We start from the raw sequence: 17,249 nt of genomic DNA on the forward strand, positions 1-17,249 counted from the left end.
TATCTATCTATCTATCTATCTATCTATCTATCTATCTATCTATCTATCTATCTATCTATCTATCTATCTATGAAGAGAGGATATACTCTTTTTAAAGAGTATTTCTGTTTAAGTGTGTTTATCTTGGGTGAAGTAGCATACACACAGATGTGGATGTCAGTCTCAAAATTGATTTATATATATTTAAATTAAACAAAATATAGGCCTGTAATATTTTACATCGACAGTGTGAACCACCTCTCTGATGACAGCACGTCGTTTTGTTTCTAAGAAAGTAACTCAACATGACGTGTTTATAAATACCACACAGCACCATCTCTATCACAGGTGACAACTTTTGCCTCTCTGTAGGATACCTATTAAGACAACGAGAAAGAAATCGACCGGGCATCTCGCGCAGTGAAGTTGTGGTGTATTTAACGCGTGCGCACACACGGTCCGTAGTGGAGAGAATTGTGAATGGGGGGAGTATTTTGGGTGTACAGTCATAAGTCGGACTCCGAGGAGCCAGGAAGTAACTGTGAGCCATGCAGCTCATACGACGGATAAAGTAGCGCGAGCGAGCGTCTGTTGTCAGCAGTCGGAGATCACACGCGCGAGAGTGAGGAAGAACAACAAGCCAACTGCAAATTACTGCCAAATCCAGTGCAGTACAGATCACAGACCTCACAAGAGGTGAAATTCGAAGAAGGTTTTATTCTTTTAAAGAGCACGAAGCTCACTGCAACACGCTCCATCATTAGAAGAAGAAAAAAGACGGAAGGAAATAAGAGCGGGACTGGCGAGTTTCAAGGCAACGCTTCACTCTCTTTGCAAGTTTAGACAAATACAATAAACAAAATTGATCAAAACGCGTTCAAGATGCCTCGGGTGGTCCCGGATCAGAGGAGCAAGTTCGAGAACGAGGAGTTCTTCAGGAAACTCAGTCGTGAATGCGAGGTGAGCGCGATTCATCCGAGACATTTGATAAAGTGGCGGAAACAAAGTTGCACCTCTTGTGTGACATAAAAACAAGCGTGTCTTCGCCTCTTGCTCTGTGTAGCGACCGCTAATGCTCGCTGCTGAGAAAAGTTTGAACATTCTGTTCACTGCAGTAAGGCTGCAAAATGACTTTTTATGTAGACTATCGCTAGAAAGAAAAAGAAAGGTGTACCTAGCGTAATACCCGAAAGACGCACCTTTGCACATCACCTTTTATAATCATTAGGTTTGTTTATTTCTAATGCAAATTATATATATATATATATATATATATATATATATATATATATATATATATATATATATATATATATATATATATATATATACATATATACATATATACATATATATATATATATATATATATATATATATATATATATACCTGCAGGCACATGTGCGAATTTTGTTCTTTTTTCAACATTTTCTTATAGCCTGCAAATATGTTCATTATTTGGGCATCATTTCAACAAATTTGTTCACCCCATGCCACACGTACCATGTAAAATCCAACCCACTAAAGCAAACGCCGATTCAAAGTGGAATCAAAGTCAAATCCTGCAATAATAAGTGTATTAGGCTACTTTAAATAAGGAAACTCACGTTTAAACATAAAATAAGCATAAAGGGTTGCAATTATTGTGGCAAGTTAAATAGAGGGAGATTAAATAATGATGCTTTTTTTTACAGTGTACTCTTGATGAAGATCTTTAATAATAAGACTCTTTCTTTTGTTATTCTTTCATCCCTGTTTCCAGATTAAATACACCGGTTTCCGCGATCGGCCGCACGAGGAGAGGCAGGCGCGCTTCCAGAACGCGTGCCGTGACGGCCGCTCAGAGATAGTGAGTACACGCACCGGTCAATTACTAACTGACCCCGGCATCATTGCTGGCAAATAAATATTTCAACACATAGCGTGATTAGGGATATGGAACTGTCACGTCATCACCAAAAACTATGTTCAAAATACTTCCTCATAGCCTATGTCAGCGCTAAACACTGCAGAGAACATTTATGATCCATATCCTGTTAAACTGACCTATCGTTAAAGATGTTGTATGTAATTCACTTAATTATTAGATCTACAAATAATTAAAGAATGCTGTAACAGAGTGCCTCTCGGCTTGGTTTAATTACCATCAGAAGCGCGTCTCGCGGGTGCAGATGAACTCGGACGTGTCTGATTTGCAGTCTCTTTAAAATACCTTGAGACTGCATGCAATTATTTACATAGAACATCCCTGTTTTATTTTTTATTTATGTTACAAATGTATTTTATTTCGTTGTATTTAGAGATATTTGCAGTTTTGCTCTAGATTTGCTTTGTGTCAGCCTTTTCTTTGGCTTGTTTATCTTTTTTTATCTCATGTCTTCAAGGCTGTTTGAGATTCAGCTACCCATAATATTCTAAGAATAGAGCTGTTATGATAATTCAGATTACTTTTATTCTGTTTAGTATACAATTACAGAGTAGATAGAGTCCATTGCCACTTTTTGATTTAATTCGAATTTAATCATAAACATCAATTTACATAACCTTATACTTGATATAGTTTACTGAGGAGTAACGTTACTGACATTTCTAATATAAAATGGAAATAAATAAGGTCCCACTTTATATTAGGTGCCCTTAACTGTACATGCATCAAAACAATAAGCACAATGTATTATTGTGTTCATATTGTATTGCAGTACACATTTGCTGATGTTGAGGTGGGATACGGGTAAAGTTAGGGATAGGTGTGGTGGTGTGGTAAGTAAAATTAATCACCGATGTAATTACATGCAGGTAGTTAAAAAAATGTAAGTACAATGTAAAAACATGTATGTACACAATAAGTGCATTGTATCAAATTATTAATGTAAATTTTAGTGCATAGTAGTTAAGGTCACCTAATATAAAGTGGGTCCATTAATAGTTTTGTTTTCTCACTGCTGTCTAGTGTTGTGACGTGCATATGGTGCACTTTAGTTCTTTAATCAGTGAGATGTGGTCATGTTTGGCCTTATTTGCCCCTAACATCAACAGTAGATTGAATGCTGAGGTTCCCAGGCAAACAGGTCTATTACAAAAGCTACAGAGAGTAACTTTCCTCACCTCTTTAAGTCTTTGTATGCCCATTGCGATGATGCTGAGTGTTGATTAATATAATTTACAATGATCCCCCGGGTTGCACAGACAAGACTTAAGCCTAGACTAAAATGCATGTTTGAGGTGCTCTTACTGAAAGCAACTTGCACTGACATATCTCAAAATACAGTTTTGTCTCAAGATGCAACCCAGTAATGTTTTTTCTAAGGCACATTTATAAAAACTTCTAAATCCTGGCATAATCTAAACCCCGTCTGTGAACAATATTTTTGAGCATATGAGTGCAGTGAATCATATGTTTGATCTTAATATATTTTTGTAGATTTATAATTAAAATGCAAGACAATTCTGCGAGACAGTTTAGTATAAAATCCAGTTTTTTGTTGCTCGTGTTCCTTGAGAACGTTATTGAATTATTGTACCGTAATTCAAAACCTTTACTGCTATTAATGTAAGTGAGGGGCTGCATTTAAAACAATTATTGATTTTGTCCTCCTCCTCGTCTCTGTTATCTCTCTGTCACTCATTCACTCCTGCATTCTGTCTTCTCTCAAACTCAGTTTGGTGCAGCCCAGTTTGCCAGCAACGAGCGTTGGTAAAATAGAATCAGATGTGTGTAACTCAATACCTCAAATAGAGAAAATGATGACTTGGTTTTTTTTCTTTCACCCTTCATCCCCTCCTCCCTTTTTTTTCCTGATGTTTTGAGCGCTGGCCTTGGCTCCAGGCATTCTCCTCTCCTCTCTGATGTGAAAACAGAAATGACGGGCTGCATAATTTATGCTCGGGCCTGGCTTTCTTATCCTGTTTGTATTGATTTCCCTCTAAAAGGCTTTTGTGGCGACCGGCACCAACCTCTCGCTGCAGTTCTTCCCAGCCAACCTTCATGGCGATCAGCGGCAGGCGCCCACCCGAGAATATGTGGACTTCGAGCGGGAGACGGGAAAGGTAGTCTTGACACTTTTTCAAGTATTTGCAATTATTCCCCCTACCCAGCCCACCAACCCAATTTCAAACATTACTCTCATCTCCTACTTAAAAAAAAATCAGATCATAAACATGTTCACACTCTCATTCAAATGTGTAAAGGCGTGTTGTGTGATAGTAGTAACATGCAAAACTTGTAGTCAGTTTTAAAAAAGGCCACATGCATGATATATGAAATCTGAGGAATGATTGAAGAAGTCATTGCTTTTCCTTCCTTTACACACAGCAGAGGAAGTGTGTCGCTTTTTCAAACCAGACGTATCCATGGTTTAGATGGGCAAAAGCCTTGATTTTCCATAATTATACGTTTCTCTCTCGCACATCTCAAGGAAAAATGAACCCTTGAAATATTACCCTGCAGACAGCAAGAAAAACACTCCCTCTTGAATGAAACATGGCACGGGTTTCCATTTTATGTTTAAACTTTCAATTTTATTTCTGTAGCAGTATTATTTCAGACACGCTCATCGGTTTTAGATTTTTGAATGGGTCTTTCAACAACTCCCTCTTGTTTCTCTGGATTTAAGGAATGCATAGCCTCCCTAAACCCATAAGAATGTAAAATAAAACCATACTGCACAGCACCGTCTTCAATCCGTTTATAACCACTATTAAACTCCGTATTTATTTCTGTTATTTCAGTCAAGGCTGTCCATGCCTATCACAGGCCTATAACCATAAGTTCTACCCCATGTAAGATCACTTTTAAAAAGTCCATTCATTTAACACATACAGTCTGAAATGCTGAAATGACATTAAAGGGACAGTTCACCGAAAAATAAAATGTACTTTGTTCTAAACCTGTATGACTTACTTTTTTTTGTCAATGAGAGAGAATGTCAAGGTGAGTAAATGATCGATTTTTGGTGAACTATCCGTTTAAGCTGCTCCATGTTCCTTTAATCTTGCTCAGCGTACAGTAAATCAGATTCTCAGGTAGATTTCTCTCTCATTGTATTGCTTGTGATACTTAATACTGTAAAGAAAGGGAAATACGTAATTGACACCGTCAGTCACTCTGTCAGCCGCGCTGTCCGCAGATGCAGCGATCACTTTCTTAGTGTGTCTGTCACACTTACCAAATGCGATACAAATTTAATTCAAGCCTTCTATCCCTTTAAAGAGTCTGGTGTTGAGATGTTTACAGTTCATAAAGGCTGATTAGCAAGTATGCCGTCGGCACAACAGCTTTATGGATGGTCGCACAAGACCAATTAAAGGAAATGCTTGAGCCGGATTAAATAGCATTTTGCCATAGGTTCTTTTAAGGTCACCCCTGAGGCCTTTCCCTTCAAGCCTTTATGTAGAAGAACGTTAGTGCGAGACATTAGAGAGGCACTTACTGGCTTTGTTTGTGTTTTTACCACAAGCCCCTTGCAAAGCTGCTGGTGTTTCTTGCGCTGTGTTGGACGAGGAAGCCTCTCTTCACGGACACTGCCTCACTGAGATGCGCTCATTAAAAATGCATCTGTAAGAAATCAATGGACCTTTTGGCCCCGAGGCTGACGGACTAATCTTTGGCTGTTAATTATTTAAAAAGGCGTGAAGGGTGTGTGCGTCGATCCCCGTGCTGACGGGCAGCCGAGCATGCGTGTTCCTGAGCCGGGGCTCACTGGTAATCCTATCCACCTGTCTGTCACCTCTGCCAGAACTCAGATCCATGCAGCTTTAATGAGCCTCACACCGTCTGCCTTCAAAATACAGCCCACGCTATGCATACCCCTACACTGCTAGTTACCTACCCGACACACAAACTCACAGCGCTGCATGTTAGATTGTCACGGCTACCTGTTTTGTTCTATTCACATGCTTTCGAATTGCAATGTCTCGCAATATTTACTTACTCTGTTTGAGTTGGAAGGCATGTTAAATAGGTCATTTTAATGCTTTGGCCATTTGGTTTTGTTTACAAAATAAAGTACTGTGCTGGTAACTTGGTATTTTGATGGTATCAGATGGTGATTACCAAATTCATATATTATGGTATTTACGTGGAATGCTAAGGGAGTTTTACTTTTGTTTTTAGGTTTAACTGGTTACACTTCATCTTATGGTGTCATTGTTACAGTGTAACTATATATTTAAGTACTGTTTAATAATAATTAACAACATGTGCTTACTATAGGGTTAGGGTGGGAGAAGGATTTGGTTGAGGGTTATTAGCATGTAATTATTTATAATTTACAGTTATTACTATGGTAAGTACGTTACATATGTAACAAGGACACTGTAAAATAAAGTGTTACCCACTTGTTACAAGTGAGAAATCCGACTATAGTAGTCGCTATACATGTATTTACTATAGTTACATGTATTTACTAGACTATAACTATAATGCATAAATACCTGCAACTAACCCTACAACAAACCTAATTCTAACCATAACCCTATAATAAGTACACATAATTAATTAATATTACTCAGTTGGCCAAAAACCATAGTAGTACCATAGTAATTAGTAAGCAGTTTGTACTAAAAAAAAGATTTTAAGCTGTCTTTGTTACTCAATACTTGATGTATAAATACAATGTAAAAAAAGACACCTTAAAATCTTTTCAGTACATATTACCGCTTACAAAAAACTACTATGGTACTACTATGGTTTTTCACCATGTACCATGGTGCTCTTAGAAAATACCCTTTAGTACAAATGCTGTTGTACATTCATTTTTGTACAATGGTATATTTTGAAATACCATAGTATTAGCATACGATTTCATCCCTATTTATATATTTATTTGTTTAAGTCAGTCTAAATTTTAGTGGCATGTCCAAAACCACAGTAATACCATTTTTTGCACAGTAAATACCAGTTGTATATATATGTCAGACTTTAAAAGTGAGTGAATCAATTTACCTACCTTCATTTAATCAATTTAGTCATTTCAGTCAGGTAGAAATTGTCTTCAAGGCAACACATTTTTTAGCCATTATTGTTGCAACAATCTGTGCAATTTATCCCCTTATCTGGGTATATCTTGTGCATCCTATTGTTTTAAATCACATTTAGAAGTTGATGAAAAAAGCTTGAAAAAACAATGTCCTTAACAAGTGCTCTTGACAGATTTATATCCATGTAACACATTTGAGAGTTGGAGTTTCCTTTCTCTTTTGTTTGGAAGGAAATCCTGAATGGACAAACTTTGCTGATAAGGTCTATCCTCCCTTCCTTTCTTACTCTGTTCCTCCTTTTCTTATACATGCCCTCTGTCTTCCTTTCATCCTTTAATTTTCTCTCTTCTTCTTTTTCTCATCTACACACACACTCACACACACGGTGAACGTCTGACATGGTGAATTCCCTGTAGAGCGGCGAGTGTCAGACCGGGAGAGTTCATGCGTGCGCCCCAGCCTCTGCTCCTAATTAAACTGATTGTTAACCTTTTCTACAAACAGATCCCTCTTAAGAGCTATGGTTTTAATAGACTACAGCTAAAATATTACCCTAACCGGAAAGCGTTCAGACTCTCAGTTGATCCTAACATGCAAAATCATGTGAGATATGTGCTGCCTGTCATCAGGAATGTGTGATCGCTGTCTGACTATTGGCTGAGGTGTCCTTTCAAGACTGCCGATTGGTTTATTTCACACGCCATAAATCAGTCATCAACGTCTCATTTGTTACACACAATGCCATGTGCTGTGTTTTGCTGCCAGACTCCCAAACTGTAAAAGTAATTTAGAGATAAAAGCAGAGTTGTAAAGAAAAACTGAGGCACGAGCACCTTAAATATATGACTTCACAAGCAGCCGCCTGATGATATACCCGATAAAAAGAAAAAGAAAAAATCTTTATATACACTTTGAAATGGGCCACGAGGCATTTTGTAGTTGGGATTTAGTTATTCACTCAGCATTATTAACTGACCTGTTTTATTTTAGAGGACCACGTATTTCTAGGTATGCACCGACATTACATTTCTGGTTGATATCATAAAATATATGTCTGATACTGATAGTAAACCTCTATAACATTTTGCATATATTAATTAAAAATAAAACATGCTAGAAGTGAATTTGGACAGGATAACTGAATATACATAATGAAAAATGGAAATTCATTTTAGATTTACTAAAGATTACATCAGTAAACAGTGTTATTAAATTAGTAATATTTTTAAAGATTACCTTTAAGTGAGTATTAGATGATAAAAAGTGATTTATATCTGAGAAATGAATATGTAAAATGAAATATCCACTCATAACAATACATTTGATAAAAGCTCTAATTTTGCTTACTGATATGATAATGATATATATAGTACATCTTCATTTTTTTCATATTATTTTGCTCCCTCACATTGTCGTGTAAATGTGTTTCTCTTCTGATGAACTTAAACGCCCCCCCACCAGAGATGGGATCCCTCCATAACTCTCACCTTTCTCTCCTCTTCTTGTCTCCTGGTTTGAAAACACAGCCGTTGCCAGCAGAAGCTGTGCACGGCCAGTTTAAACTTGGCCTGTGGCGGGGGACAGTATTATCTGAGTGGGGCGTCTGAGCCCCCGCAGCACAGCTTAAGTACAGGCTCCTAGTGTCACTGCAGGCTAATGGGAACCAGCTGTGGGGGAGGTTTAATTTTAGCGGTAGCAAGCACAGCCCCAGGGAGGAGACTTTAACCCTGTCCCATCCAGAGCTCCTCAGAAGCTCCAACAGCAGCGTACCCTGTGCAACGACCTTTAGACAGAATCAGGTATTCCATCAGCCCAAAATAGTAATAAGTACTTTATTGACCGTATGACAAGTTAAAATGTGATGCACGCTCCCTCACAAGGTAAATGGAAAGTAAAGGGAATTCCGTTTTATCTTGGTGCATCATTAACCATGCTTCATTGAAGGAAACTTTATTAAGCTTTTGGATATTTGATGCAAATGGTTCATTGGAGCAGAGCTTAACGCTGGAGTTTAGTCTAGTAGCTTTTGGCTCTCTGTAAACTATATTGTGCCATTTTTCCTGCACTACTATTACTAGAGCAAGAAACTCTCTCCCTCCCTCCCTTTCATGCAGCTTCTGTCTCCACCACTTAAACTCAATCTTGTTGAAATGTGATCTCCTCTGAGATGGAGGCTTCAGCTGTAAGGCTTTAAGGAGATCTGATGCTTGGCGCTGCTTCCTCCTCTCCTCCTTTTTTCCTCTGTTCATTCGTAGTGCTCGTGTGTGGTTTTTACTTTTTTTATGCAAAGCAGAAATTGGGTCCGTGTGCTCGGGCCATGCCAAGAGGCTTTGGTTTGTCATTCCACTTCGGGAAGGGAGAGCAGCAAGAGAGTAGTAAACTGATTGGCCAAAATGATTCAATCAGCAGCCAGCTTTCGCCCAAGACCCTCCGCAGAGCACTGGATGGCGGGCTATCGGAACTCTGCATGCCATGCTCAGATTTTAAGTTGGGATGGGCATTTCGGTTCATTTTGTTTTGAGTACTGTAACAATGTTTTGATACCATGGACCCCAAAAATTATCATTAAAAGTTATAAACATCCAAAAATATAACCATATTTTTCCAAACGTATGATTTACTGTGTGTGATAAAGCATGATATAATTAATATTATTTCAGTATATTTGCTTTATTGAATAATTGGGCTATCACACTGAAGGCAAAGCAAATTATTTAAAAAAAATCTGAAAAATTGTGATTTTTGCTAAGAATATAAGGCTCAGTTATTAACTATTAACTAGTTGCTTAGTAGCATGCATATTACTAGGATATTGGCTGTTTATTAGAACTTATAAAGCACATATTAATGCACTGACCCTTACTGCATGACCTTATTCTACATCCCTTAATCTTACCCATTACCTAAACAGAAATGCTACAAAAACTACCTTACTAACTATTAATAATCGGTAAATCCGGAGTTTATTGAGGCAATTTATTGAGTTAATATATGTTCCCCATAATAAAGTGTTACCGTATATACCGTATGTGTGTGTGTGTGTGTGTGTGTGTGTGTGTGTGTGTGTGTGTGTGTGTGTATGTGTTAGATTTGAAAGCACTTACACATAAAAAACTATTAATTGATTCAAAAAGGAAAAAGTTAAACACTGTGGCATGCTTGAAATGTACGTATTTTGGAAAATAACATTCGCAAATGTTACATCACCAATAAAGGTTTTTTGGAGTATTTCGAATAGTGTTTTATCTGGTGCTTTTATTACTCGATACAATGATCAATGAGTCTGTGACTGTATGCTTGAGAGTTTATTTTAAAGCACAGGCGAAGAACTAGTTTTTCTGTAATATTATGCGTATTTATGTGACAAAGAACACAACAGTACGTTTGTCTGTGATTCGGTGCCAGTGTGCAGGCCCTTGTGTCGGAGCCACACTGGGGCGTGGTGTTTTTCTCTCTCAGACGCTATAAATCTTCTGCATGTCTGTGTGTGTAAGAATGTTCGCTTGGGGGCAGATAGCACGAGGAAGAATCGGACTAAATGACTCCATTATGAAAGGGGCTGCAGTCTGAGGCTTCACCACAGGAATTGGTGTTTTAATAGTTTGGCGTTTACAAAACTATTAAGTATGTTTCCAAGTCTGATGTGAGTGTGTGTATCGAGATGCCGACTCTGACTCACACTCAGTGTGTGGGTGTATGCTTCATTCTGCACCCCTATTTGTATTATTGTGCATGTTTACGTGGATTTGGCGACTATTCATTATCGGTATAAGCGCATCTGTTTTCATATATTTTCCTACATGTGTACGTGTTTACATGCTACGCTTCGCAAGCACATCTCCATATTCATGACTAGTCATGTACCACGGAACATGTTGTGGAGCTGCATGGCGCCAGTTTGACAGTTAACTCCGAGGCAGAACACACGGGGTGGTGGTGGGGGGTCACACTCATGGAGCCGCGCACAGCTGCCGATGCTCACTGGAGGAATCAAACGGGGAGCAGACGAAGGCCTCTCATCTTCATCTCTCCTTATTCCAGTCAGTTGAGGTGGAGCGTTCCTCATTACTTCATACTTTTTTCAGTCTTAACTCAGAAATGTAGTCTGATTCACAAACTGTGGTTGAAAACAGACAGTTCTACATTCTCATTTAATGAGCCTCCACTTACACTATGAACAACAGCCAAAAGGCATTTTCCTGTTATCACTGTAAAGCTGCTTTGAAACAATCTGTATCGTATAAAGCGCTATAAAAATAAAGGTGACTTGACTTTATCTATGTGGCAAGTTACAACATTGCTGAGCCCCCACAAACCACTTACTGTTAGGATGAACTTTATTACTTGGTTAAATAATTGTTTATTCCAATTCTAATTATTCCAGTAATACAATATACATACTAGTGAATATTGGTGTTTTTATCATAGTGATTGTGTGTATGAATTAATCATTTGATACAATGCATTCATTGTGTACATTTATATTTTCACATTATACTCCATGTAATTACAGCTGTAATGAATTTATTGAATTACATCACTGTTGACCCTTCTCATACAGCTTTACCATACCCAGCCTAAAACCTAACCATACCACCAAACCTGTCTCTTAACATAACCCGTATCCCACCTCAAAAATGTGTTCACATGAACACATTAGTTACATTTTGTTGCCTCTTGTGGCCTATTACTTTATTTGAATAATGTTATAGTAATAATTCAGTTGAACTGATTTTTAGAGGTTAAAATTTCGTTATTGAGACATTTTGTGAGCAACACAATAATGAAATCCACGATGAACTGAGAATGTAAATGTATAGATGAGGATTTCTGGGACCATGTCTGAGGGGTGACTCAAATGAATCAGTGAATCATTTTTAAAGTGATTATTTGAAATAAATAAATTCACTAAATGATTCAGACTCCCCGATTCAATAATTCAATGAACACTGTTTCAGCTTCGTTTCAGCTATATCATTGTTAGTTTTCAATTTGATTCCTTTCAGTTTAACTGTGCCATGGCTAACTTGCTAGTTAAACTTTGGTTAATCTTAATGAGGCTTTTGTGAGATCTGAACTGAGTTTGTAGACACATGCAGGATGTTAAACTACGATTTCCGTAAAAATGAGGAGGGCTGCGGTGAAGGCTCATGTTTCCTGCGATCTCAAACGGAAGCTGGTCTGTTCACCGATTGCTTGTCAATGACATCATCAAAGCGGGTGCACTAATTGATTCCTGCTGCTTCCATCTCACATGTCTCTGATCTGATCCCAATTTGTTTGAAGTTGGAGGGAAAAATGGCCTCTTTGTGTTTGGCCGTGCAACATTCTCTTACTATGCAAAATCTTCTTGGAAAGCCAGTAGAAAAACTCTGAACAGATTGAGAAGAGATGCAATCAGAGGGTGGACGCTTTGACCATCATATTCTTGCCTTGTCCCATAGGGATTCAATTATAGTGCCCAGCTCGGATTTCTCAGGCCTTGTCTCTCGGCCTTCCAGTCACACCCCTCTGATCAATAAGCTCTGCAGGAAGACTGCACATCATCATCATCATCATCATCATCGCGTTGTTCTCTCTGTGCCCATTAGTATGTCAAGGTTCCCTCTGTTCTGCTTATGTATCACAGTCACTGATTGTCTCTAAATATTTTCAGTGTTCATTCAAGCAGACTGCCAATTTAACTCCAAACATTTGCACCATCTTTGTGTGTATCTTCATGAGTAATTACTAAAACAGCAAGCTTTTTGATGAATTAATGACATGCGACTATTAATGCAGAAGTAACATGCTGATAGCAAGCGCCTAAATGTCTAATTACCCCTAACACGTTACATCGCAGTATTTGCTTCGTATTGCATATATGTTTGCACAAAATCGACAACATCCAGAGTTCCGTCACAGCTCATAACTGTCTGATTGTGTGATATATCACAGCTTTTGTCATCTTGGAGTGGTATGGTACAGAAGTTTTTATGTGCTTGCTACATTTCTGAGTGACCTTTTCAACCGCTATATAGATAATTTGTTACTGCTGAGGTGTGTGTGGTAGATCTCGTCTGTTTTGTTATTCTTTGAACACGGTCCATCTCTTTTCCTTCGGAAACATAGAGGTCTGCTCAGAAACCCAGTTTTTGCTGTTTGGGTTGGATCGTTGTTGGAAAGTGAGAAGGAGAGAGAGAAAAAGAAAAAAAGAGATTTTCCCATCTCTGGATGTAAAGCAAAATTGGTTATTTTTCCTGGTGATGATGCAGGCTTCTCCACTCCATTCCTCTTGCGAAATATTTACTTTTGTGAGACTATCCACTATGTGCCCCATTGAGATGAATTGCCGTAATTATCTAGAGATTATATAGAGCAATATATATCACCTATTGTATATATTTATACAGGTTCTGTTAGAATACTTCATTCTGGTTGGCTGGAAGGTATGCATTCAATGTGCACAATTGACAATGATTGTTGTCAATGTGCAGAAGGCAAGACCTAACACTTCGTATATGATAAAAAAAAAACCTAATTTGTCAAATGACTACTTTACCTTGTCAGTGTTGGCAAGTAACCATGGTATAAGTGGGATAATCCACAGCTAGGTGTGCGTTACATGACTAAGCTTCACATCAGGTGGTTCTTTGCCTGTACGCCATGCATTCAAATTGTATAGTGCTCACCTAGCTGTGGATTATCCATTACATACACCGATCAGGAATAACATAATGAACAATAATTGGTTCCTAATATTGTGTTGATCCCTCTTTTCCTGCCAAAACAGCCCTGACCCATCGAGGCATGGACTTCACTAGACCCCTGAAGGTGTGCTGTGGTTTCTGGCACCAAGATGTTAGCAGCAGATCCTTTAAGTCCTGTAAGTTGCCAGATGGGGCCTCTATGGATCAGCACATCCCACAAATGATTGGATTTTTTTGTTTGTTTTTCTCAAACCATTCCTGAACCATTTATGCTTTGTGGCAGCGCTCATTATTCTGCTAAAAGAGGCCACAGCCACCAGGGAATATTGTTTCCATGAAGTGTGTACATGGTCTGCAACAATTCTTAGGTAGATGGTACATATCAAAGTAACATCCACATTGATGGCAGGACCCAAGTTTTCCCAGCAGAACATTGCCCAAAGCATGACACTGCCTCCACCGGCTTGCCTTCTTCCCATAGTGCATCCTTGTGCCACGTGTTCCCCAGGTAAGCGATGAACACGGCCATCCACGTGATGTAAAAGAAAAAGTTGACCAGGCCACCTTCTTCCATTGCTCTGTGGCCCAGTGCATTCAGTGTTGGACTGGGGGAAGCATGGTCACCCTGACTGGTCTGTGGTTATGCAGCCCTATACGGATTCATGTATTCTGACACCTTTCTATCAGAACCAGCATTAACTTCTAATTTGAGCTACAATATCTTGTCTGTTTTATCTGACCTCATGGACCAGCCTTCGCATTGCATCGATGAGCCTTGGTCGCCCATGACCCTGTTTCCAGGTCACCACTGTTCCACTTCCTTGGACCGCTTTAGATAGATCCTGACCACTGCAGACCAGAGACACTCAACAGGAGCTGCAGTTTTGGACAGGCTCTGACCCATTCGTCTAGCCATCACAATTTGTCCCATGGCAAACTCATATCCTTACGCTTGCCCATTTTTTCAGCTTCTAACACACATTTTGATGACAAAATGTTCACTTGCTGCCTAATATATCCCACCCACTAACAAGTGCCATGATGAAGCGATAATTATTTACTTTACCTGTCAGTGGTCATTATGTTATGCCTGATCTATGTATATAAATTGTATGTCATGCAACAACAAAAATGGAAAAAAGACAGATGAACAACAAAAGATGGAATTTTAGTTATTCTAATATTAGAAGTGATCTAGTATTATATGTGATGTTATGGGAATAGCAGGTCTATGCTGGAGTCTAAGTGTTGGTGGTATCTCGAGTCTTTGCGAGACCCCTTTGTTCTCGACTCTGTCTTTGACAGTCCTGTTGACTGGGCCAGATCTTTTTTTAGGGGTTGAGGTTATTTTATTCTGCACTTGTAGAAGGGTCCAGGTGAGAAATACAGCAGCTCTGTGTGGTTTTACATTCCTGTTGGCTGATTCCAGGAAAGAGCCTCTCCTCTCAGGACACAGGTGGGCGACCTGCGCGGTCAGTGTCCACTCACATCTCTCTGCACTCATGTTCCTGATGATTCCTGACATGCATCATTTTTTCTGGTTGCATTTGTGAGTTTGCATGTTTCATCCAAGCTGACACACACTTTATGCAAGATTTTGTTTTCATCAGCAATGAAATGATTTAGAAAATTGATTTTGTTGCTTAAATAGCTTTTAAACATAGGCCACGGGAGCATATGATTATAATAAAATGTCCCGTATCTAAAGTCCAACATCTACATCTACATCTATCACACACCATTAGGATTCACATAGATCATATGGATAATATGATACATAGAAACAAATGCCTTTACAATTGTATAGTATAATTGAATTACGTCAAAATCGCAATGTATTTTTCCAGCCATCTGTAAATAAGTTTCTAAAGTTAAATTCAATCTCAAAACTCTTAGTTTTAGATGATAGAAAAGAAAGCACAGACAGAGACAGTGTGGCTGGGACATGTTGCCAAGGTCTGGCCTTTTCTTTCCAAGATTCGCTTTTACAATCACAACCATCAGTGTCAGCAGAAACGGTATTGTTTGGAGACTTGAACAGACAAAGGCAGCCACCATTTGATTCCCAAGTGTCATTTTGAAGCAGTTACGTGGACAATATGCCTCAAACTGAGATTTTAAAATGATTTTATTCTATATATTCTTTTGATTTTTTTGTTGATCTGATGTATTAGATTTTTTTTAATTAATACATTTATTTTTATATTGTTGAAATATTTTACTATTTGAATTTTCTATTCATTAAAGAATCTTAATTAAATGTATCACAAAAGTATAAAGCACAACTGTGTTTCAAGAAATGTTTCTTGAACAGCAAATCAGCATTAGAATGATTCACGTGACACTAAAGACTATTTTAAATTATATTAAAATTAAAATGTTTTTGTAAATTGTAATAATATTTAAATATTTATGTTTTACTGTATTTTTGATCAAATTAATGCATCCTTGGTGAGCATAATACATTTCTTTACATATGAAATCTAACCAATGCCAAACTTAAACAGCAGTGAAATTATGTGTGTGTGTGTGTGTGTGTGTGTGTGTGTGTGTGTGTGTGTGTGTGTGTGTGTGTGTGTGTGTGTGTGTGAGTGTGTGTGTGTGTGTGTGTGTGTGTGTGTGTGTGTGTGTGTGTGTGTGTGTGTGTGTGTGAGTGTGTGTGTGTGTGTGTGTGTGTGTGTGTGTGTGTGTGTGTGTGTGTGTGTGTGTGTGTGTGTATTTGTGTGTGTGTATTTGTGTATGTATGTGTATATGTGCAATGTTTTTAGGTCATTTCATTTACGACATCATAGGAAGTGTTGTACCACAACACACACACACACACACACACATTGCATTTGCATTGCACACAACATTCTGCATTTTTACATTCTAAAAAAACCCTCATCCTGTATGATTTATAAGCATTTTGAAAAGTGAGGACATGTCCAATGTCCTCATAAGTCACCCTCTCCTTGTAATACCTTTGTCATACCTATGTCATTATACACAATTGTGTCCTCATTTGTCACAAAAACATGCCCACACACACACACACACACACACACACAACAGCAACAACAACAACAGTACGATAACACACACACACACAACAACAACAGTACGATAACACAAACACACACACACAGTATGTATAAGTAATTAGTTTTTACGCTTATGTTTACAAAAACAATTGTGTTTGTGTGTGGTACAGTATGTCTCTGAGCTAGACAAACGGGGGTTAACCTGATGAAGAAAGGTGTTGCCTAATTGTAGGTTGTAGGGATTTGTGGGTGGAGACAGAGGGACAGAACGACCCTAATGGACTACACCCCTCTGTCTTTGTGTTTTGCGGCAGGTGGCGTGGGCAGAGAACTTCAGGCCTGTGGGGCCTTCAGGCCTTCCTCTGTGCGAGTGCATTAACAAAAGAGGGCTTTTGTCGGTTAATTTGGATATGTGCGTGTGGGAGTGTCTGGAGCGTGTGTTGCTGAAACAATACTGCAAACGTTTAGTTTCGGCCTGTCTCTGATTACACAGAGAGAAGCATGCTCTATCTCTCCGGCTGCTTTGCCTAGGCGTGCTCAACACCTGCACCGAGCCGCACCTGTTTTGTGTGTGGGTGT

At 38.6% G+C, this 17,249-nt stretch overlaps 1 protein-coding gene across 8 annotated transcripts in view; it reads left to right on the forward strand.

The window, feature by feature from the left end:
• The first annotated feature begins 301 nt into the window (after positions 1-301).
• Positions 302-17,249, forward strand: part of cbfb (core-binding factor subunit beta) — a 41,185-nt gene continuing 24,237 nt past the window's right edge. For 2 of the 8 annotated variants that reach the window (XM_067418897.1, XM_067418901.1), the window contains exons 1-3: positions 302-939; positions 1,743-1,829; positions 3,911-4,027. In XM_067418897.1, coding sequence (XP_067274998.1) covers positions 862-939; positions 1,743-1,829; positions 3,911-4,027 — 282 coding nt within the window. In that variant the 5' untranslated portion in view covers positions 302-861. The remainder of the gene's footprint in view (positions 940-1,742; positions 1,830-3,910; positions 4,028-17,249) is intronic. The other 6 variants (XM_067418896.1, XM_067418900.1, XM_067418902.1 and 3 more) reach the window with 5 other exon arrangements.

This window comes from Pseudorasbora parva, chromosome 16, assembly GCF_024679245.1.
Source record: "Pseudorasbora parva isolate DD20220531a chromosome 16, ASM2467924v1, whole genome shotgun sequence".
Taxonomy (NCBI): domain Eukaryota; kingdom Metazoa; phylum Chordata; class Actinopteri; order Cypriniformes; family Gobionidae; genus Pseudorasbora; species Pseudorasbora parva.